Here is a 25,230-nt window from a genome sequence, read left to right on the forward strand (position 1 = left end):
GGACCCCCACTTTGAGAACCACTGTGTTAGTGCACACGCTCCGCACATTGCGTACCAGTGTGTGGGTACACACTACACACCGTGTATGGTCTGCCCTGCATTGTTTCTTGTTTGTCAGCGCGTCCCCCCCTCCCTCCCTGCCTTTGAAGTGTTTGCCCTCGCCACTGCTGTTTCCCACCCTCAGAGAATGAAAGGCCATCCGCCGCGCTCACGCTCATGCATATTAAACTCTTCCAAAACAGCCCGGCGAGCTTGCAAGCGCGAGTCCCGCTCTCGTCAGACCGCCATGGAGACTTAAATGATGGGGAACTTAAAACCACTGATACTATCTCAGTGTGTGTGTGTGTGTGTGTGTGTGGCTTCAGTGCCCGCATCAGTCCGTTTCCACTCCTCCAGATGTTGGCTCTCGCTCAATCTTTCATCGATGACGGAGCAGCGTAATATTTCTTCGTCTTCTTCTTCTTCTCGCGCCGCAGTCACCTTAGATGTCCTCCTCCTCCTCCTCCTCCTCCTCTTCGTCACAAAGAGAGGCTCTCTGTCCCAGTATCCAATTCTCCTTTTTTTCGTAGCCCGTCCGCTAGCTTTCTGTCGTGTAGCGATTATTTACCCCTCTGTGGTTTAATGGTTTTTAGTAAACAGCCGTAATAGAATTCAGCGCAGCCTTGAGACGCGCAGCAAAAGGCCACTTGATTCATTGTTTTCATTGGTCCCCGTCCCCTGTTCCCCCGCCTCCCCCCGACCCCCAAATCTCTGCGCCCACACGCCATGCACCTCACTATAATCAAATGTGATCATAATCGCCCCCGAAAACTGTTCTCTCTCTCCCTCTCTCTCACCCTTCTATCCCTTTCTATTTTTCTCTCTTTTCCCCCCCAGATTTCTTTCTTTCTCTCTGGTGTTCTCTCTTTTTTTTAAAGCCTAATCGCTCCCTCTAATTCCACACTGGGCTCACTCACAATGTAATTATATATGATTTACAAACAGCTGCAGCCATAATGGTGCATAAACAAATTACAGAGGGAAGGGGGGGTTGAGAACCGTCGGAGGGAATGGAGAGATAAAACTATAGCGGGACGTTGACCAGGAACCGGAGGATTCACTCTGGTCTTTCTTCTTTTTTTTCTCTTTTTGTGGCGAGTGGCGCCTTGGCACCACTCGACATAAAATGGACCACCGCATTCAGCACTTTCTGTTTGTTTTTTTCTACCTCCACTGGCATTGCAATTGTCTTTCCAGTTGTCTCTCTGTTGGCTTTGAATTGTATTGCGACGCGTCTCTTTGATTGCAGCAGGGCTTGATTTGTAAACAGAAACAGGATGGGGGTATTCTATTTTGTGCCTTACAACTGAACAACACTGCCATGTTTGGCACCCATTGAGGCCTGAGGTTCCGATTCTGCAAATGTCTTCTAAATCCCAACAGTTAAAAAAAAGAAAAATGTATGTTTCTATATCAGTGGTTTTCAAACTTTTTCATGTCAAGGACCCCCAAAATGATATGTATTTGGCCGCCGACCCCCATCTCAAAATATTTTGTTCCAGGGACCCCCCAGAAGCAAAGATTTGAGTTAAAAATGTTCGCTTTAAAACAATATATATTCAAAGATTTGCACTCATTTTCACGATTTTTCAAAAATAGCAGATCTACAAGCTCATAGCGCGGCACCGAGTGCCGCGCTATGAGCTTGTAGATCTGCTATTTTTGAATAGCCAAAGTGTAAAATAATGCTTTTTAGCTCAAATCTAAAAATGACACAGATGCGTTCCAGGTCTTAACTCATTCAGTGCCAATGACGTCACCGACGTCACGTTTTTCATAAGCCCAGAGTGCCAATGACTTCTGATTTGAAGATTTGCTGCTCCATTCACTTCTTGTTTAACTTCTTACTGAAAAAGGCTGTATCTCGGCTCCTAAGCACTTTTTTTTTTACAATGTATTTTTGGCCTTGGCACAGGGGTGATAAAGTCTGAAATAAGTTTGGCACTGAATGAGTTGTTATTAAGTTTGAAAAATCAAATTTACTCAAAATAGGGACGACAGGGGTTACCACACACAAAATAAAACGCATGCACTGTATTTAATTTATTCCGACCAGAAGCAGGGATAAAACGTATCGCCGCCGGGCCATAGAAAGAAAGAAAAAAATTGACCAGAGGGCAATATCAAGAGCAGAGGCATGGATGCACCCCCCCCCCCCCCCCCAGCACTAGGGTTCCTGTGATGCATTGCCCGTTGAAGTGACTTTGTGCGGTGAATGCCAACTCCATGTCTAGCTTCATCACTGGACCGCTGCCCAGCCAGAGCTGTGATGTGGTGTGTGTGTGTGTGTGTGTGTGTGTGGGCGTCTGAGAGAGCATGTTGTTGACCCCACAGGGCAACGTCTTCACTGTAATCTTTCCAAACTCTCCTCCTCCTCCCTCGCTCTTCTCCAGATCACTTCATTTTGAAGTCAAAATGTTTGTGCATGTGAGTAGTAGTACTGTAGACATCTTTATGCGGTTCAGACTGAATTTGAAATGCGCTCGGTCATGATACTGGTGTGTGTGTGTGTGTGTGTGTGTGTGTTACACAAATCCTTATTGTTGTTTCTGTGCTTAGCGGACCGTAAGGGCACGGTCTCGCATTCCGCATCAGCATTGGTGGTGGATGGAGTACCACCGTGTAGAAAATACTCTGTTGCAAGTAAACGTCCTGTATTCCAAATATCGAATAAATTGTCACTGTCGGGCAGAAACCTCCTATCTTCATGTTCTAACTTTTTTGTTTATTCGTAAATTAACGCCCTACTAAACATTGAAAGTACTTTCAATGCTTTTGTCTGCTACTTTTGCCATTTTTAAATTTGAATTCTGAAAAGTAACGTTGTTTGGACATATGAGGTTTCCACCCGACAGCGACGAAATGTTGTTTGTGTATCCTTGGCGTGTATATCCTTATGGGTCCTTGAATGAATTGGTGACCTTCTGGAGGCCTTGTCATCCTGGCCCAAGATGACCGCTTTGAACCCTGGTACAGAAGTTGCCATGATTATGCATGAGATGCACTTAAAACACAGGACGCCTTTCACCAGGGAGAAATATCCCAAAAAACTAAATGATATTCACCGTTTGAATAATGTTCACAGGTTATTAATGTCATTAGTGTGCCTGACAGTATTATGGTACATTAATATACCAGAGAACACGAGGGAGAAAGATTTGGGTGGTAAGAGGTGTCAGTGTGTGTTTATGAGGGACCAGTTATTTAAAGTGTTTCATCCTGGTACTTTTCGTTTTTGTAATTTTGCTCAATTCAGTTAAATCTCTAGAGTGGGTCGGTTAATTGTTTTGATGTTTCGTTTTAGTTTTTACTACTTACAGAGTTTTCATTAGATTTAGTTTTTCTCATATTATGGAGGAGTTTGTCAGCGGCAATATTTAACGAAGTTCAGCATAGGTATTATTACGATGCAAACACAATATGTAGTGAAGGCAGTTGACTCGCAGTCAGACAATCACAGTCTCGGTGAACATTATGCACCACTGCCTCCGCATGCTCGTTGCCAAATTTGACCCAATTCATAAACAGTCAAAGTAAATCAAATTTCTGTGCAAAAAAAATGAGCAGACAATATTGTAACTGAAACGTCTATAAAACTGAAGCCGATTTATTTGTTGGGTTCTCTATCGTGATTGGATAAAATCAGTAACCAGACCTGAAAATGTTCTATCACTTAGAGCAGTGGTTCTCAAAGTGGGGTCTGGGGTTCCCCCAGGGGTCCTTGAGGGGGTTCCAGGGGGTCGCCAGTTAGATTATTGCTAGTCCAAATGGTCTGTAACTCTGAGTGTACAAATGGAACCCCAAAAGGATCCGTTCCATTTGTACACTCTTAGAGTTATGGGGGGTCCGTGGTCCTTATGAATACCACACTGGGGGTCCTTGAAATGAACAGATATAAGACCAGAGGAGATTCTTAATTTTTTTTTCTAAATCCTAACAGTTTTAAAAAAAAAAATCGAAAACATTTTTTTTTTAAATCCAAAAATAGCAGATATAAATAGCAGATATCACTCGGTGCCGCGCCATGAGCTTGTATATCTGCTATTTTTGAATAGACCCTTTACTATCAATGTTACAGCAGAAAACCCCGCATGGACACACATCAGCTCATGCAACGCAATTATTCACGCATCACGCACAACACTTCACAGAGTATGCAGAGTGTTGTGCGTCGAGGAGGTGTGACCTGGATTACAGACTTGCCGTTTCAGCTAGTGGCCCTGGGGGCAGAACCCCACACCACAACCACAATGTCAACAACGGCAGGGTTTCAGCTAGTGGCCCCGGGGGCAGAACCCCACACCACAACCACAATGTCAACAACGGCAGGGTTTCAGCTAGTGGCCCCGGGGGCAGAACCCAGACTATAATATCAACAACGGCAGGGTTTCAGCTAGTGGCCCCGAGGGCAGAACCCAGACTATAATATCAACAACGGCAGGGTTTCAGCTAGTGGCCCCGAGGGCAGAACCCAGACCTCAACAACTGCAGCAGAGCAAGCAAGTGTGTGTGTGTGTGTGTGTGTGTGTGTGTGTGTGTGTGTGTGTGTGTGTGTGTGTGTGGGATTTGGCAGCAGTGGGTTCTGCTTACTATAAGTTAGGATCAAACAAATAGCTCGGAGGCAGCACCACGGTAAATGCCAGCATTTTTTTTTGTCCTCAGTTGTTGTCAACATCTAGTATTATTTCCACTCCCAACAAAGAACATTTACTAGCTGGATAAAAAGGAGAGAAAATGGGGGGGTGGGGGGGGGGGGTGCACCAAACAAGCAATGTGGAAACAAACAAAACCACGACAGTTGTGTTTATCGGAGCTGAAACAGCCTGGCAGCCGGCAGCTAACAGCAAGGAAAAAGATACCTTCATTAGCACCGTGTCAACTGAGAGAGACTGGGAGAGAAGAGGGAGGAACGAGAGTGATGGAGGGATGAGGAGAGGAGGTAGAAAAGGAGTGTAGACTAGCGCTAAAGGGGGCTGGGGGGAGGGGGGGGGGACATCCAAACAGCTCATTGGCCACCCACTGACTGCTGATACATGCAGAGAAGGAGCACAGGGGTATAAACACACGCACGCGGACACACACACACACACACACACACACACACACACACACACACACACACACACACACACACACACACCAAACAGTCACATCCACAGTGTTTTGTAGCAGCAGCAGTTTTTGGAAAACACCGTTGGATGAATTACTTCCCGAACCACTTACCCCACACACACACACACACACACACACACACACACACACACACACACACAGCGCGAGGCACTGTGGAACCACTGTACACACAGTCAAACCCTCCGTGTTAATTGAACTCCACGCAGCAAAAAAAATGCTCAAGTGTTAATTTAACCAAAAATGCACCGTTTGGTTCCGTTGCGCTCACACACACTCCCGGGAGTCCAATGAGCACTGAGAGTCTTCACAGTGCAGCAGCGCTGCTACAGTGGAGCCAGCAGAGTCAGTTAGATCGGCGTGGAAGCTGTGGGCTGTCAGATCCAGCCTCGTCCTTGATTTATTCATCTAATTAAAAAAGTTGGAGTGAGCCTTCCTTCCTCCCTCCCTCCCTCCTCAGACCGAGAGGCACACGCACACATCCGTGTGTGTGTGTGTGTGTGTGTGTGTGTGTGTGTGTGTGTGTGTACAACAGTACACACACTTATATATTTATTTTTTGTTGCATCCCTTCCTGGGCCATGCTCTACTTTGGGTCCACGGAGATCTGAATAAATAACACATACTGTATAAGCTTTAACCCTTTAAGACCTAAGGCCGATTCTGCATGTCTCCTAAATCTTTTCTGAAAAATGTATGTTTCTATATCAGTGGTTCTCAAACTTTTTCATGTCGAGGACCCCCAAAATTATATGTATTTGGCCGCCGACCCCCATCTCAAAATATTTTGTTCCAGGGACCCCGAGAAGCAAATATTTGAGTTAAAAATGTTTGCTTTAAACAATATATATTCAAAGATTTGCACACATTTTCATAATTTTTCTAAAATAGCAGATCTACAAGCTCATAGAGCTATAGCGCGGCACTCGCTATGGGCTTGTAGATCTGCTATTTGTGAATAGTCAAAGTGTAAAATAATGCTTTTTAGCTCAAATCTAAAAATACACACAGATGCTTCTCCCGGTCTTAATGGGTTAAGGGGGTCCTTCCTTACACACACACACACACACACACACACAGTTCATAAGACGTACGCCCACACACCCAAGCCTTAATGGAAAGGGCTACTTAATCTAACCTAATTAACGATGCCTTATTCATGTAAATGGCCTGGCCAGGGACATGGCGTATGTAAATGTGATATACGGGTACTAAGCATCGTCTATCCCAGAAAGTGGCCAGTCCATTAGAACTTAATGCAAAACATAACATATGCACATGGCTCGTGCGTTCTATGGACTGTGGCATACTAAACACAGGCACCCAGGGACACGCAGAGCTCCATGACGTCACGTGATCAAAGTGGATTAAACCCCATTCAAGAGTCATTATAGGGCCAATAGTAGACATTTGAGAAGAAAATAGTGGAACCACGCATCGTGATACGATACATTGTAAGCTTGGAGATCAGCTGTTTTCACTGTACTTCACTACCACATGTCAAAGTATACCATATAAGGACTTAAGTTGCAAATGACCTAGTAACTGATCCAGGAATGTTTCTGAACACGTCTAACGTCGCCGTCAGTGGTGGAAAGTACTGTACACTTACTCGAGTAAAACAGTGGTTCTCAAACTATTCAGGCCGCGACTCCCCCCCCTCCCCCCCACAAAAAAAAAATATTCATATTTGAACTGGGACCCCCCCCATCCTGACAAGCACTTTGAATTGTAGGATTGGACGAATTACATTTAGTATGACTCGGTTCCACAGATAAATGGAGTTGCGTTGTGTCCGCGTGTAGATTGGCTATTTGCATAATTTTTGCCTCTTTCTCAGGAAAATTTAGCCAATGTTTTAATTTTTTTTATGGTATACTTTTTTGATTACTTTTGACGCAGTCAAGGCCTTAAATGGATAGTTCACCCCCAAAATAACCTTTTTTTCGTATCGATTGCCCCCATGGAGACTTGAATTCGTGAATATTGTTTAGTTTTTGTCACATTCCTAAGCCAATAATTTGATGACCGACAGCAGTTCCGGCAGGAGACACAAAGAGTCTCATTTGTGTCTCCTACCGGAACCGCTGCCTACCGGTCCTCTGGTCCTCAAATTATTGGCTTAGGAATGAGACAAAAAAAAAAGTCATTTTGGGGGTAAACTATCCCTTTAAGAGTCCTTAAATTGTCACTTTTAGAAATGTGCAGATACCCTGTAGTGTATACTGCTGAGGTGAGAAAAAAAACATCCCGACCCACAGCTTTAGACCCACTGAAGTAAAACACCATACTGTAAGTAAAACAACATCTGAGCACTTCTCCCTCCGCTGCGTACAACATACAGTAGCTCTGGCCTCTGTGAGTGTGCAGTCAGCAAAACGGCACTCATGGGCCGACCCTTGACCTCTGTCTATGTGCCTGTGTGCTTCCAGCGGGGCGAGCAACAGCAACAATACAGCAAGTACAGTATAGACTGAGCATATGGTTTAAGGTTTACATAAGCTCCTGTGGGGGGCCCCGGTGCGCCGGTTGTCTGGCCCGGGCGGCACGGGGCCATGGATCAACTGACCTGCCCCACCGCCAAGATTTATGACCCGCCGTGACCCCGCCGATTCACTCTAATTACCGCCGGGTCAAGTCCCGTCACTCGTTAACAGTAAATCCACATCGTGGATAGTGTACAGTTAGTACAGCACAACAACACAGGAATGGCCCCTGAAGCAAGACAAAACCTTAAAATCCTACATTTTATTGTAACTTTTAAGGTTGCTGTAAGTGGTTCTCTGGCATTTACCGTGGTGCCGCCCCCAAGCTATTTGTTTGATCCTAACTTATAGTAAGCAGAACCCACTGCCGCCAACCCCCCCCCCCCCCCCCACCCCAAATGCTACACACATACACACAGGCACTTGTGTATGCACATGCAGTTAGCTTAGCTTGCTCTGCTGCAGTTGTTGATGATGTGGTCTGGTTTCTGCCCTCGGGGGGGGCCACTAGCTGTGAAACCCTGCAGTTGTTGATATTGTGTGGTCTGGGTTCTACCCTCGGGGGGCCACTATAGCTGTGAAACCCTGCCGTTGTTGACATTGTGGTTTTGGTGTGGGTTCTGCCCCCCGGGGCCACTAGCTGAAGCCCTGGCACAACTATGGAACGGATTATGTGCTATAGTACAGCGTGGGGTCCATTGTTATGTGCTATAGGTCTTATAGGACTATAATGGACATATTATGTCCATTTTGGTGACATACTGTATTTATGCATTTTGATGTTTGAGAGGATAATATCTGTGTCAGACCTTTATACTGCACAGGCTTTGTTTTTGGATTGGAGAAAATAGGAATTTCAATTTCAGATGGTGATAGTTGAGAGAGTTAGAGCATCATGACATTCATTGGAGTCCACTCAAAACTCAAAAATAGGTTGCTACACATTGAGGGAGATGGCATGTAATGGACGAACTGCACTCAAAGGCATGTAATGGACGAACTGCACTCAAAACTTGTTTTTGTCAAGCTACCCTGCTACATAGTGAACTACTTGAACTACTTGAAAGCTACATCATTCTGAAAGTATCTAGCCACAAGCTACTTGGAAATGTAAGCTAGACACACTGATGATTTAAACAAAAAGATCCCCTGATGGTTGCTAATCACTTAGTGTTTTCAGGTGTGGTTTCACAAATGTCAACGAGGTCATCGCAAACCTGTTTCTCTCCTCGCTTTATAATGTGTGTGCCTGAACGAATGGTACCAGTCTCTGTATTGCTTTAACATTTAAAAAAAGTTAAAATCAGTTCATTATAAAGCGAGGAGAGAAACAGGTCGCGATGACCTCGTTGACATTTGTGAAACCACACCTGAAAACACTAAGTGATTAGCAACCATCAGGGGATCAATTATACTGGAGATAAATATTCTGTGACTACTCGAAAAGGTTAGTGGGCTGACACTCTTCTGAAAAACTCTGGCAGTTAAAGAGTTAATGATGTAGGATAAGGAAGTCATTGTGCTTGCTTACCACATCAACATCACCTCCTTCCGACATGGACCTGGTAAACTGTCCTCTCTACCAGTGTGCCGTCGTGTTTGCTTTTTCTCCCTCTCTCCGCTCATGTCTAATGTATTCCTCGTCGTCATGTCGTGTGCTGAACATAGAAGATCTACAAGCGCATGACACGTCGAGTCAGCGACGCGTTATGGGCTTGTAGGTCAGCTGTAACATGATTGGTGGAACTCCTGGGCCACGCCCCTGTAGTCTGTGATTGGGCCACTAGGAGTAGTAGACCGATATTCAGATGATAGACAAGCCAGTGGGCCAAACTGGAAAACTGTATAAGACTAGATGTAACATTGGTTTTGAAAGAACAATGAAGTGCTAATCTTGCAGCTCTATATTTTGCTAGCTGGAGTTTATTTTTTATCACGCACACTAAGATGTGTACCCCACAGCTGTGCATGCGTGCACGCACAGCACACACTCACCGTTAGAGAGTCTGTTACGTTACCCATGGCCCCAGCCCTCCTACTCCCACCCCAGGGGGAAATCAATGGAAATGAGCTGTCAACAAATCACCATGTAAGTTCACATGGGCCACTTTAGTAAAGTAGCTGCTGTAAGCACTTACACACACACACACACACACACACACACACACACACACACACACACACACACACACACACACACACACATTCTAGCGCATGTGCATACTCACAATCATACATACACACACACACACACACACACATGAACAGACACACATACTGTATATAGATATGGTCAATATATATAGAGTATAGAGACATATGCACACACATCTCTCTCTCGCACGCACGCACGCACGCTCGCACGCACGCACGCACGCACGCACGCGCACACACACACACACACACACACACACACACACGCACACGCACACACACAATGACACCCTAGGAGAAACGCACACTCAATTACATCCACAAACAGCCTCCCCAATGGTAAGTGATGGGTGCAAATCAGGCTGCCACTTATTTGCGGTACGTGTGTCCACTGAGTCCAGAGTGACTCTCTGATGCGTCCGACTCTCACCGTATCGACAGCCGCCTTCTTGCCTTGAATTCACGGTAATAGTCGTGCGGCGCATGATAATGGCTTGATAGCCCATAGAGCCCCCTTCGGGATAGATGGCTCTCTGTTCCCAGGTTGTGTTTCTCCGACAGCGTACAGCTAGCATTAGCGGCATGGCGCTAATGGCCGCCCGACAGCCACAGAAGCCTGGCTAGAGATGTCCCATGTGTGAGCTTTGTGATAAAGCCTAGTCAGGGGTCTTTTCAGACCAAGGACCCCTTAGCTGAGAGAGAGAGATGAAGCAGGGACCCCCCCACTACGTATTGTATACAATTGTGTTGCATATTAAAAGTTTTCATAGATTTATAGACTTGTTTGACAGCACTGTCATCAGTGTGTGTTGGATTCATGTTAATGTGTATTTTCAGACATTTAACCACTTACCTCAAGACTTAGTAAACTTGACCTTTGACTCTGTACTTTTCCCCCCTCTACACCAAACCTCTGAGCTTGTAGATCTGCTATTTTTGGCTAGAGTTCTCCTCAAAATAGGGATGCTAGGGTTCAAGTAATTAATGGTAATTACTTAGTGGTTAATGTAAAAACAACAAAGATTTGGCAGACCCCCTGCAGTAACTCTGAGGACCCCCTAGTACATTGTTTATGCGGCACACGGTGTTCGTGTTCCGAAAACAGCCAACCTACAAGCTCACAATGTGTCGAAAAACGCGACACGTTGTAGAGCTTGTAGGTTTAAGCACTGCGTGACACTTGCGTACAACAGAGCATAAATAAGGCCTTTAAGGCACCGATCAGCCAATGGAGAGTGACACATGGATGTAAGCAGAGTAGCTCTCGGCCACCAAATTGGCTGCTTAGAATGTTCTTCCCCTTATCTTAGACAGAACTTTTAAAATGGAGTCTGAATTGCTTTGGAATGGTCTGTTCTAGCAGGACGTGGGGTTATTTGTCTTTGTCTGTATGTATATCGCCTCGTGTCGTTGACTTCTCTCGAGGCAGGGTGGCTGTTAGACTGGGTGGCAAGGCTTGTAATACAATTCTACAAGAACTGACGTGCAGTTTTCAAATAAGCGTGGAGAAGCAGTGTTTGGTTTTTTCATGCACCACATATCTGGAACAAACTCCCTGAATTCTGCAGGCCTGCTGCCACTCTCAGTTCTTTGAAATCAAAGCTGAAGACCTTTCCTGTTTTGCTGCTGCCTTTTTACAGAGGCTTTTTGATTCATTTCCTGAGCTGCACTGTAACTTTATTGACATTATTTCTTATCTGTTTCGTTAGAGCTTTTTTAATTCTTATTTTCTATTCCCTTAACCCTTTAGTTAATTTGGCGCTTCGTCCTAATGCTCTTCATGTTTTGTGATACGCTCTTTGAATTGCCTTGTTGTTGAAAATGTGATGTAACCCAAAGGAAGTTGCCTTGCCCAATTACGTGGGAAATCAGAAATGATGAAAATGACATTTCAAGCGACCAAACATAACGAGAACATGGGCTCCAATCGACTTCCGTCCTGCACACCTTAGAAATTAACCCATTAAAGACCTGAAGCGATTCTTAAAAATGTTTTCTAAATCCTAACTGATTTTGTAAAAAAAATAAAAAAAATAATAAATAAAAAAATATAGCGTGGCACTCGGTGCCGCGCTATGAGCTTGTATATCTGCTATTTTTGAATAGCCAAAGAAATCTAAAGTGACACAGATACGTTCCAGATCTTAAAGGGATATTGGAGTCTGTGGGTGCGTCTGGCTTTGCCGAGCGTCTATGCGAACACAATTGGCCCGTGTTCGGGGGAGGGAAGCCCCCCGAACAAATTTTACTTGAGTAAAAGTACAAAAGTATTGGCGTAAAAATGTACTTAAAGTACCAAGAGTAAAAGTACTCATTATGCAGAATGTCCCGTTTACACAAGTAAAAATTTTTTTTTAAAAATAGATCTACTATTTTCAAATGGCCAAAATATATATATAGGGCTTAAGTGGTTAGTGTATGCTTTGTGATAATAATCAAAATCTACAGAGTAATTAGTAACTATTAGTAACTAATTACTACTACTACTACTAATAATTGTAGTGGAGATAAAAGTACAATATTTAGCCTCTGAGATGTAGTGGAGTAGAAGTAAAAGTATTGAAAATTGAGTACATTTACTTGAGTATAAATATACTTAGTTACTTTACACCACTGCAAGGGCTGTTCCTCTCGCCTCCATTGACATCCTGTCTGTCTTGTCCTATCTGTCTGTCTGTCTGTCAGGAGCCGGGTTGGAGAGCCTGATGGAGACCATGCGGGCGGAGATCGCTGCCCAGCCGCCAGTAGAAGGATCTTACGCCGCACGCAGAGGAGATTACTGCCTTGCCAAGTTTGCTGACGGAGAGTGGTACGTTCACAGACCCACACGCACACACACACTTTACCAAATCGTCTTTGCCACCTTAACCCATTAAAGCCGGGAACGCCATCTCTGTGTCATTTTAAGATGTCTTTGGGCTATTCAAAAAATAGCAGATCTACAAGCTCATATGAGCTTGTAGATCTGCTATTTTTGAAAAATGTTGAACGTTTTTGCAAATCATTGAATATATTTTTTAAAAATGAAGCGAACATTTTTAACTCAGATCTTTGCTTCCGGGGGGTCCGCGACCAAATGCATATCATTTTGGGGGTCCTTGACAAGAAAAAAGTTTGAGAACCACTGATATTATAGCAACATACGTTTTTCCTAAAAACTGTTAGGATTTAGAAGATATTTGTAGAATCCCCAGAAGCAAAACATTTGAGTTACAAATGTTCGCTTTAAAAATACATATATTATTCAAAGATTTGCACAAATGTTCAAGATTTTTCAAAAATAAGCTCGTAGCGCGGCACTCGGTGCCGCGCTATGAGCTTGTAGATCTGCTATTTTTGAATAGCGCAAAGAAATGTAAAAATGACACACAGATGCGTTCCCGGTCTTAATGGGTTAAGCTTCTTTTACCTCAAATCTTTCTAAAATAGTGAAAATATAAGATCTGCAAGCTTGCATTGCGATGCGTTGTTGTGAGATGGTAGATCTGCTATTTTAAGTGCACAGGGCTTTAAGTGGGTAATCCAACATCAATTCTTCTCCCACATGTATATGGCTGCTGTCGGGGCAGAAACCTAGTTTCAACTTTTTATGTTTTTTTTTTCGTGAAATGAATGCCCTACTTCATCACACAAGAGTGTCACACAAAAGTAGTGAAAATAGCCGATCTACAAGCTGCAGATGTGAGGCGTCGTGAGCTTGTAGGTCGGCTACCGACAGCAACGATTATATGATTACTAATTAGGCTGTAGTCCTGAGGGCTCTTCGGTCGCTGTGTGTGTGTGTGTGTGCTCTCTCTCTCACAATCACACAGACCTTCACTGCACACCGTTGTTATCAAGGTCAGAGTTGAGCACTGACTCGTCACGCAGTTCCCAATCTGCCTAGTGTGGTTTTTAATAGGATGAACGAGCGTTGATTTAACCCATTAAAGCCCGAGGTTCCGATTCTACAAAAAAAAATCTTCTAAATCCTAACAGTTTTCTGAAAAAACTCATGTTTCTATATCAGTGGTTCTCAAACTTTTCGTGTCAAGGACCTCCAAAATGATATGTATTCGGCCGCCGACCCCCATCTGAATATATTTTCTTCCAAAGACCCTCCAGAAGATTTGAGTTAAAAACGTTTGCTTTAAAAAATATATTTTATTCAAAGATTTTCACAAATGTTCACGATTAAAAAAAAAAAAGCATCTGTACAAGCTCATAGCTTTGAGCTATGAGCTTGTATATCTGCTATTTTTGAATAGCCAAAGTATAAAATAATGGTCTAATTGGTTACACAGATGTGTTCCCGGTTTAAATGGGTTAAGCCGCAACACATTTATCCCCGAAAAAAACCCAGATGAGCGGGGACATTTCTATTTTTATAATGACACACCGTTGAGTCACGCAGCTCCGCCATTAATAAAAAAAAGCCTTATTTTTTTTAATCAACTTCTTTCTTTTTCAAAGTGAAATACCTGACTTTCTTTATTATTTTTAGCCATGTCCTAATTTAAACCTGCACTGCGTTAAAGAACAGACGCCCGCGCTCTCTAATTAGCTCACTGCTTCAAGAGAGCCGTTTAGAATTAGCCATGGAGCTTGGAGGTATACACACACCACACTTACGCCACGCCGCGCGCGCGCACACACACACACACACACACACACACACACACACACACACACACACACACACACACACACACACACACACCTCTTCACCTAGTCCCCCCACTGTACGTTTGGACGTTTACAGATGGTCACGGGCACAGATGGAAGTCGCAGTCACACTGATAAAATGGAAGTAAGGGGTTTGTGTGTGTGTGTGTGTGTGTGTGTGCATTCTTGAGAGTGAGACAGCTAAACAGTGTACGTGGGCACCGGTGACTTTGGGCCTTGTCAAGAAGGTGACAGAGAGAGAGAATGAATAAACACCAAACTGATTAAAAAACAAATGGAGGTGGCCTCCTCTCAACCCTGCATTGCTCCTCCTTCCTTCCTTCCCTCCTCTCCTCTCCTCTTCTCCTTCTCTCCTTCCCTCCTCTCCTTGTGTCCTTACCTGCTCTCCCTTCCTTCTCTCACCCCCTCCTCTCCATCCTCATCTGCTTCCTCCCCTTCTCTCCTCCTCTCCTTCATTCCCTCCTCACCTTTATTCCTTCCTCCCCTCCTCTCTTCTCTTCTTAGATTGTGTGTGTGTGTGTGTGTGTGTGTGTGTGTGTGTGTGTGTGTGCATGCATATGAGTCATACTGTATCAAAGTTCTTTCAGGTGACAGAACGTAGGATGTGTATGTCTTAAGTTTAGTTTGGGCGTGGGAACTGTTCTAAAGTGAGTTAATTATCTTTGTTGTGTGAGCGTGCGTGCGTGCGCGCGCGTGCGTACGTACGTGCGCGCATGCGTGCGGTATACTGTAAATTGACAGCCTGTTTTATTAGCAGGATAATTAAAAATCACCTGTCTTTCAAACAGTGATACTGAACAGCTAGTGAGGAAATAGTGTTTGTCAGTAACTTTTGTCTCTCTCTCTGTGTCTCGGTGTCTGTGTCACTCGCTCGCTCACATCTTCCTCCCTCCTGTCTTTCTCCATTAATCCCCCCCCTCCCTCTCTCTCCCTGATCTTGAGGGTCTGAGTATTCTTTCCGGTGGTCTTTGGCTTTCTGCCAACGTGTCCTGTTTTCATTTGAGAGTCAGGGGAAAGGTGGGCAGATGAAGAAAGACTTTATGAAGGACTACTGTTAGTTCTCTTGTCCTTTTGTTGTTTATATGTTCTTAAGAAGGACAACACAAAGAGGATTCTTCTGCAATGAAAACATTTGACCACGGTCCATATATCAGTTTAGTTGTGGTTATGATGTTGATAGGAACATGCAGTGTTGTACAGTAACTAAGTACATGTACTCAAGTACTGTACTTAAGTACAATGTTGAGGTACTTTACTGGAGTATTTCTAATGTTCTATACTTTTACTTCTACTCTTCTACATCTCAGAGGAAAATATTGCACTTTTACTCCACTACAATTATTTTAAAACGTTTGTTAGTAAATTTAAGTAATTGCAGTACATTGCAGTATTGATACTGCAAAAAAAATGTGAGTACTTTTTTCCACCACTTGAAAAATAACAACACACAGATGTACAGCAGGGTCCCCCATCCTTTGCTCTCCTCTCCTCTCCTTTCCTTTGCTCTCCTCCTCTCCTATCTCCTGTCTCCTCTCCTCTGCTCTCCCTGCTTCCTCCTCTTCCTTTCCTCCCCATCTCCTCTACACTCCCTGTCTCCTCTCCTCTCCTCTCCTCTCCTCTCCTCTCCTCTCCTCTCCTCTCCTCTCCTCCCTATACCTCCTCTGCCCAGATAACAACAGGTTCATGCTCCAGTGAGTTTCTCTCCTGGGAAATAAGTACAGAATCATTTACGTGTCTCATTGTGCTCTTTTACCTTCTATTCTACTATCTTCTCTCTCTATTTGTCTCTCTCTATCTTTGTTTTGTCACTTTATCTCTCACTCCCCCCCTCCCTCTCTCTCTCTCTCTCTCTCTCAGGTACAGAGCCAGAGTGGAAAAAGCCGAGTCACCATCCAGGGTCCATGTGTTCTACATCGACTATGGCAACGTGAGTAGCCTGTAATTCCCGCCTGCGTTTGCATTTTTTTTCTTTTTACCTTGTGCGCCTCCTGTCAAACGGTGAGCGCGCTGAATAGCGGGGGCTCAGTGGTGGATAGCAACTAAGTACATTTACTCAAGTACTGTACTTAAGTACAATTTTGAGGTGTTTTTACTTTACTGGAGTATTTCCAATGTTCAATATTTTTACTTCCACTTCTACTCCACTACATCTCAAAGGCAACTATTGTACTTTTACTCCACTGCAATTTTTGAAAACTTACTAGTTACTTTGTAGATTTTTATATTACAAGACATGCATTAACCATTTCAGCCCTACATACAGTATACACTTAAGCTATTTGAAAATGGCAGATCTACAAGCTCACAACGCATCGCAAAGTGACGCGTTGTGAGCTTCTGCTATTTTCAAAGCCTTTTTATACATTTGGAAACTTGTGAAATGGGGAATTCTGCAAAAATAGTACTTTTACTTTCTGTACTTAAGTATATTTTGATGTGAATACTTTTGTACTTTTACTCAAGTAAATTTTGAATACCGGACTTTTACTTGTAACAGAGTATTTCTACATTATGGTATTGGTACTTGAGTACAAAATGTGAGTACTTCTTCCACCACTGCTCCTTTCAAAAGGTGAGCGGGCTGAATAGGGGGCACTGTCATGGTGAAAACAACAGAGCTGTGGTGTCATAGCAGGGGGGGCTCACCCCGCGAGGGACTGATGGGGACGATTGTGCAGACGCTAGCGGCGGGTTTATCTACGGATCCAACGCACACTCTTCTGCTCGTTTGCACGTCGAAAAGCACCAAAACTCGCGTTCTTTCTGCTGAAACCTATGGAACAAATGACGCTCTCTCTCGTTCTCTTTCTCTTTCTCTCTTTCTCTTTCTCTTTCTCTCTTTCTCTCTCTCTCTCTCGTTCACAGTAGGGATGCATACATTTTCTATATTTTTCAATTAATGAAAAAAAAAAAAGTATTTTTTGGGACATTTTCCCAACATTCCATGCCAGAGTTTAATATAATGTACTCACCAGTGCCAGCGTTTTATTGTTGTTTTTTTGTTTTTTTCATGTCGGCACAGACCTCGCAAAATCCGTTAAAAGTGCGCGTTCATTTGGTTCTAAACACACAGGGGATCTGTGTGAGACGAGCAGTGAAGACCGCTTCGCTTTGCGATCCACCATCTTGAAGCTACAGCGGTGAATGCTAAACAGCGATCAGCGATGAGAAAAACGACAACCGAGATAATCGACTTTTAGGTTTCGTTTTAGACAGGAAGCGGATACGATCGGAAAAAAACGGAACCCGGATAATTCCGTTTCCGGTGGTGCTACAATGAAATGTGTCGTACCGGAAGTGAAAAAAAAGTGCAATGTGAACTTGGCACGTGGCGGCTTTAAATAGGTTCGCGTAGATCTGCGCGATTGGCAGTCAATGTGTTAAAGAAAATAAACGATTATACATCAACAAATTAAGGGGAAGAAACTCCAATTGGAAAAAAAAGCGAGGCCAGAAATGTCATTTCCCCCCATTATTTAATTAAAATGGATATTGATGAGCATAACTGTTGCACCCACACTCATCCATAACAAAAGTCGGCCTCCCTCCCCCCATTTCCTCACTATCAGATGGCAAAAAAACACGAAAGCGCTGCATCCTTTTGACGAGAGTATTTGTGTGTGCGCTCATGTGTGTGCACATGTGCCTGTCCACTCACCCGTGCGCACCCACCCACCCACCCACCCACCCAGGCACCGCAAAGTGGCCCATCCGGCCGGTCCGTCAGCCCGTGGGAGATTACCCATGATGCAATGTGCGGTAGTTTGCGTGCGCTGTGTGTGACCTACAATATGAGTGACCTCATAGCGTGGAGGGGGGGTTGGCGTTGGGTTCAGCTGGCAGACAGGACGCGTCCTGGCAGGCTGCTAGAAGGGGGATTCGCCGAGGCCAAAGGAGCATACCACCAGTTAGTCTGCTCCAAAATAGCTTCTCCTTTTTTTTTCTCCATTAAGACCTGACCGATTCTACAAATGCCTTCTATATCACTAGTATTCACACTTTCAAGATTTTTCAAAAATGTTAAAAACTGTTTAGATGTACATTTAGATGTATGTTTAGAAGCGTCGCAGTGCGGTACTTTGTGTCACTCTGCGAGCTTGCATGTATGCTATTGTTGTCATCTAAAATGACACGGGTGCTTTCCCATGTTTTAATTGGTTAACCCATTAAGACCTGAGGCCGATTCTACACACAAGTGGAGGAATGTGAGCTATGGGAATCAAACAGCTGAAAGAAATCAACATTAATTTATATTCAAGAGTTTACAGGAAGTAATTAAAAATCACCTTTTAGGGACTTTTGACATAATTCACAAGAATACACAAAAAACAGATAACAAAATAAATAGGCATCTAATAATAGATACTCATTATGCCTGCGGGGATGCTCTAAAAGTGTGAAAAACATATTTTTCATTTTACCACGTCTTTAAGTGGTTAACTCACTTTAGCTGTTTTTTTCTTTGTGTGTAGCCAATTATTTTTACTCTTAAAATGTGCTGTCTTTGTTGACTTCTCATGCCCTGTCTGTCACTGTCAGCGTTCTGATGGAAATCTTCCCTCTATCAAAAGCAAAACACTATTTTAATGATCATATCATTTATATATTTATTTTTTAAGTCATTATATATCTTTCTTTAAAACAATGAAAAGTAAATGTCATTGTCTTACCGATAAATAGGAACTTAAAATATGCTACGTTAGTTCCATTGATCCAAGGCCAGGACCCCAATCGATTGATTGATCATAAAATAAATAAACAATAAAAACTGTATCCAAAATATAAACTTTTTAGGAGAAAAAAAAGATTTTAAAACAACACAATACTGCCTCATCAAAGTTGGTATTGTGACTTTATACATTGTCAGATACTTGAATGTGTCCTTTTATATTAACATCACTTTAGCTGTTCACAGACGGACACACACACACGGACGGACGGACAGACAGGGTGCGAGACAATAAGGAGATAGGAGGTTTGCGGCGAAATGAGCCCGAATGTGTACCGCCGTTGTTCTGTCCAGTTGTGAAATGATCTCCGGTACCACTTAAAAACCCCAGGCTGGACTTCTTACCGTCCCGTCATTTGCAAACACAGACCACATTGTTATTGCACTTAAAAAGGGCTACTTTTGCGGTGTCATCAAACTGTGTTATGGCTTAAATAAATCTCCCCCTTTCCTTTTTTTTTTTTTGGTCCCTAATAAATTCTTTAGGTCTATCTAGCTAATTCAAAGAACACATTAACCCCTGACTAAGGGTCATTAAACTTAACTGTTATCCTAGTCGCGCTATACATAAATGGGGTCCCCTGGGGCCGTGTGTGTGTGTGTGAGTGCGTGTGAGATTTATATATGTCTTTTTTAGTACATTGCAAATGCTCAATTACAATCTGAGTAAGACTGGCCGAGATAATATTCTACTCACTGAGCGCGATATATAAATAATTAGTGATTATTCGATAACTAGCTTAGGTTTGAGACTGCTGAAAATCCACCTTTCCCCAATTTAATTAATGTTTACATTTAATGTAGGCCATGCACAACACAATACTGTATCCAATTTACATATTGTCTGTCGGGTGGAAACCTCATACGTCCAAAACTGTTACTTTTCAGGATTACATTTCAAAAGCATCAAAAGCATCAGATCTACAAGCTCGAAACGCGTCGCTTCGCGCCGCGTTTCGAGCTTGTAGATCTGCTACTTTTGATGCTTTTTGTGTGACGCTGTAGTATGATCAAGTAGGGCGATAATTTACGAAAAAGCACAACACGTTAAAATATGGAGATGAGGGGTTTCTGTCCTACAGCAACGATATGCAGTCCCTCGGCGGGAAGATATTAAAAAGCAACGCAAACAATACAATTGAATACACACAATTTAAAACAGTGCATTAGAGCACCGAAGTCTGACGTCACTGCCACTAGAGGGCGCTGTTTCACGGGTTCGTGGCTTTATTTTTTGTGTTGAAATCCCCATTTGGGAATCTTGGATCACGTCATATGAGAACCGTGTTCCAAACATAAACACACCACCCTGGCGTTTTAGTCAGGGGGGTGGCTCTGCATCGTTTATGATATTCATTCATATTTGATACAGCCTGTTTCTGGCGAAAATTGAATTAATTCTGCCTTCAGTGCCACTCGACGTCTAAGACGTCCGTTGTATCATAAGCCCTGTGCCACTGGACGTCTTAGACGTAAAATAATAATAATAATAATAATAATTCTAAAAAATATATATATATATATATATATATATAAAAATGTTCAGAACCCAAGATATCATGATTTGAAAATGTTCTGCTCCATCCACTTCTTGTTTAACTTCTTCTTGAAAAAGGCTGTATCTCGGCTCCTAATCACTTTTTTTTAACAATGAATTTTGGCTCTGGCAGCCAAACTGCTAGAAATAATTCAGGCACTGAATGAGTTAAAAGTCTTAAGAACTACTACTTCCGGGTCTGATATCACTGTCCCTACCATAGATATATATAAAGGCTAGATGGCTCAAGGGGACGGCGCAAGCGTAGCTCAACCGCGGCCATCTTGAAACAGTCATTCATAACATTATGTCTATGGTGCATATACTTTGAAATAACCATAGCGTGCTCAATTTTCATCCGATTTTCAAACGGTTTGGTGTTTTGTAAAGACCAAAGATGTAGTTATGATACTGCATACTTATAATTATAATCATGTTTTTTTATTTTTTATTTTATTTTATAATTTTATAAATTTATTACATCTTTGGTGTTTACAAAACACCAAACCGTTTGAAAATCAGATGAAAATTGAGCACGCTATGGTTATTTTAAAGTATATGCACCATAGACATAATGTTATGAATGACTGTTTCAAGATGGCCGCCATGTGGCAACGTCGTACTCCATTGGCCAGCAGCGCGGGTGAGTCATCTAGCCTTTATATATATCTATGGTCCCTACAGCAGCCGCGTTCATGGGAAATGTAGTCTTTGGGTTGTTTGACTCGTTTCTAGTGTTTATATTGTGTTGTACATTTACACCTTCAGTCGATGCTTCATATCCATATGAGTAAAAACGCCAGGGTGGTGTGTTTATTTTTGGAACACTCTTATATGAGGCGATCTAAGATTCCCCAATGAGGATGTCAATACAAAAAGTAAAGTCACGAACCTGCGGAAAAGCGCCCTCTACTGGTAGTGACGTCAGGACTTGGGTGCTCTATTACGCCGCGATGTGACCCGTTGTGTTATAGATCGACTATCTTCAATTACTTGATTTATATATAAGGTTAAAGTGGTTCAACTGGTCCTAATAATAATAATGGCCTATAATAACTTACCCCCTGGAACCCTGGACCCCACTTTGAGAACCACTTGGACCTACAGTACAAAACGACATCATATAAAACGTAAGATTTCATACTGTCCTTGTTGGAAAACAGTCGGTTTCATACAAAGGTTTAGATGAGTGAAGACATGATTGTTTTGTCTTCTTGAGCCATGTTGTTTAAAGAGTTGTTTTAAAAAAACACTGAAGCCTGTACATTTCTTTGATATGGGTCGAAAATTGAGTTCCATTTATTTGCTGCTCTGACTGAAAATGCTGATTGTCCAAAAGCAGTTTTCCACCAAGCTCGTATCTGCGAAACAAAGAAAACTGTCAATAATTTATACTTTTTGAGTGATGGTACAATAGGTCTTTTATTATTTTATTTTTGATCAAGAATGTTCACAGATTTATTTTATTTTTTACGAATGTATAATGGTTTCAGCCTCTGGGACCAGCTTGTAGCACAGTAATATAAGAGTGAAAGTTGAGTGCATACAAGTCTGTACTGTACACAGTAAAATCCTGGTCCCTTTGTTTGCCTTTGTGCATTCTCTGAGTTATGGGTGAATGTAATGCACATTGTAAAGTGCTTTGTAAAGCGCTTTGGATAAAGGCACTCTATAAATGCACCATTTAGTTAAATGGACACTGAGGATTTCACTGTGTAGCAGCAGCTTGTGGGAGTTGATGTCTAATGTATCTCAAATACATTGGGCTGTACTATAGTTCACGCTAGTTCTGACACTTCTGGAAAACGTTTTCATATTAAAATTGTACCACTTGAACCCTAGCATCCCTTTACTGGGGGCGAACATTCAGTGGAAATAGCGGATCGGCTATTATTTTCGCCAAAGAGGTTTGGTGTAGGCTGAGGGGGGGAAAAGGAGCCAAGTTTAGACCCCTGGGGGACCACGGTCAACGAGGTATAATAGACTTAACTATTTGAACCCTAGCAGCCCTATTCTGGGGCGAACGTTAGCCAAAAATAGCAGATTTACAAGTTTGTGAGCTTCTAAGCTTGTATAGGCCCTGATACCAGTGGTGGAAAAAGTACTCGCACTTGTGACCCTTGCGTTATACGAACACAATTGGCCGTGTTCGTGCGGAGGGAAGCCGACCGACCGTCCTTCCTATCAGTTGTCGTGGCAGTACCGCAGGACAGATACTGTACGGAAGAAAAGATGCAACTAGCAGTGAAGGAAATATAATAATAATAAAAGAGTAAACAGTACGGTTCAATAAAGGGCAACCCATAAATGTGTGGAGGGACGGTTAATTGGCTGCTACTACACGCACACGCTATAATACTAAATTGGGAGAATAAAGCATTTAGTGAAAGTACCACATTCATACTAAATAGCCACAGTGTCGGCACATCAAGGAAGTTGAGAAGATAAAACTCTCGTCCTACTTTGCCACCGAATGTTTTCAAGTACCTCAGTCCGCCTTTCTCTTTTCTTTACTTCTTTTTCATCCGTCCTTCCTTTCTCATCTCCACAAAGCAATCCTCGGTCGTTCTTCATCACTGGTGCGCGTAAAGAAGTCCAAATAATCCTCCCGTTGGCTGTGTGAGTGCATTAGCACCAGAAGGAACGGCCGGACTCTTGTGTGAAATTGATCTGGGTTACTTTGCTCTCTCTCTCTCGGTTGGCTGTCACGTTCAGTTAGGTCTGAAGGTTCTCTGTGAGGCGCGGCACCCCCCGCGGTCGCCGCTTGTCACTTTGAGGTTTTTGGGATTGTTTTAATGTGTTCTAACAGTGTCGGTTCTCAGCAGGAGAACAAAAAAGTCTTCTTCTTCCTGCAGCCATTCATTTGTGCCCCCCCCCCCCCCCCTTTTCTCTGCTCTTCCATCAGAGAGAGATCGTGTCGGCCACCCGTTTGGCGGCCATGCCCCCTGCCTTCAGTACCAGGACCCTGCCATCACAGGCCACCGAGTACGCCCTGGCCTACATTCAGGTCCCACAAGACGTAAGTGGACACACACACACAGACACTGTTTTTTGTTTTCAAACCTGAGAGTAGTGCATGTATTTTTCACTGTTTGTTGTTTAGTCGCTGTCAGAGCAGAAACGTCTTATCTCTATATTTAAACTTTTTGTCGCTTTTTGTGTCGCCACACTTGATCATACTACAGCGTCACATAAAAAGTGTCAAAATTAGCAGATCCGCAAGCTCGAAGCGACGCGTTTGGAGCTTGCAGATCTGCTACTGTTGACGTTTTTCAAAGTGTGGTTTAAGTGGTTAACGCCATAGCTTGATGTTTTGTTGTCAACCTCCACCTGATAGTTGAGCACTGGTGACTGTGTTTCTCTCTCCATGCTAATCGCATTGTTGACGCAGACCTGTGTGTGTGTGTGTGTGTGTGTGTGTGAAGCAGTGGACTAGCTCTTACAAACCTTGCAGAGGTCTGAGTAAATATAACTCCCTCTTAATACCCCAGAATTCTCAGAAAGAAAGAAAAGAATACATCTGGATATATCTGTTTTAAATGCTTGAGGTAGTTTCCACCTGCTGTTTGGTGTAGCGCTATAAGCCTGTGTGTGTGCGCGTGCTTGTCATCAGGCCCCCTGTTGACCCCCTCTTAATACCCCAGAATACCCCATAATTCTCAGAATTCTGGAGTCTTAATACCCCAGAATTCTCAGAAAGAAAGAAAATAATGAATAAATCTGAATATGTACTGTACGTTTTAAATGCTTGAGGTAGTTTCCAACTGCTGTTTGGTGTAGCGCAATAAGCCTTTATGTGTGTGTGTGCGCGTGCACGCTTGTCATGAGGCCCCCTTGGGCCTGATGACACATAGCCTTTATATACATGTAGGTCATGTTCCATTTATCCTATATATGGTCGCGTCACACAAGTGCTGTGACGTCGACGGAAGTGTGTGTGTGTGTGTGTGTGTGTGTGTGTGTGTGTGTGTGTGTGTGTGTGTGTGTGTGTGTGTGTGTGTGTGTGTGTGTGTGTGTGTGTGTGTGTGTGTGTGTGTGTGTGTGTGTGTGTGTGTGTGTGTGTGTGTGTGTGTGTGTGTGTGTGTGTTATCCCCCGCAGGGTGAAGTGGCCCATCTGTTGTTGCAGAAAGGGAACAGATATCACCTAGACCTTATACACACACACACTGCCTTTTCACTCATGCACGCCACTGGCCCCTCCCGTCCCGTGTTATTCTTCTCTACATCATAATTAAACCCAGGCTGTGATTGTCAGTAGAAGACTTTTAAGGCCGTTTTAATACCAAATATTACATAAGAAAGAGGCAAAAAAATGCCGATCTACAAGCTCAGATCAGCTATTTTGACAATATTTATCTGTGGAACCGAGTCAAATAGACCCCTTAACAGACGACGTCACACTGATAAGATCCAGAAAAAAGTTACGAATTACTTTGTAGATTTAATTATTTGCATTATTTGAAAACTTTAGTTACTTTGTAGATTTAGAT

At 43.1% G+C, this 25,230-nt stretch overlaps 1 protein-coding gene across 2 annotated transcripts in view; it reads left to right on the forward strand.

The window, feature by feature from the left end:
* Positions 1-25,230, forward strand: part of snd1 (staphylococcal nuclease and tudor domain containing 1) — a 352,436-nt gene that overhangs the window by 283,913 nt on the left and 43,293 nt on the right. For both annotated transcript variants that reach the window (XM_080420799.1, XM_080420800.1), the window contains exons 19-21: positions 12,495-12,618; positions 16,332-16,401; positions 23,646-23,759. In XM_080420799.1, coding sequence (XP_080276925.1) covers positions 12,495-12,618; positions 16,332-16,401; positions 23,646-23,759 — 308 coding nt within the window. The remainder of the gene's footprint in view (positions 1-12,494; positions 12,619-16,331; positions 16,402-23,645; positions 23,760-25,230) is intronic.

Source organism: Gymnoscopelus braueri (assembly GCF_963280865.1).
Source record: "Gymnoscopelus braueri genome assembly, chromosome: 23".
In the NCBI taxonomy this organism is placed as follows: domain Eukaryota; kingdom Metazoa; phylum Chordata; class Actinopteri; order Myctophiformes; family Myctophidae; genus Gymnoscopelus; species Gymnoscopelus braueri.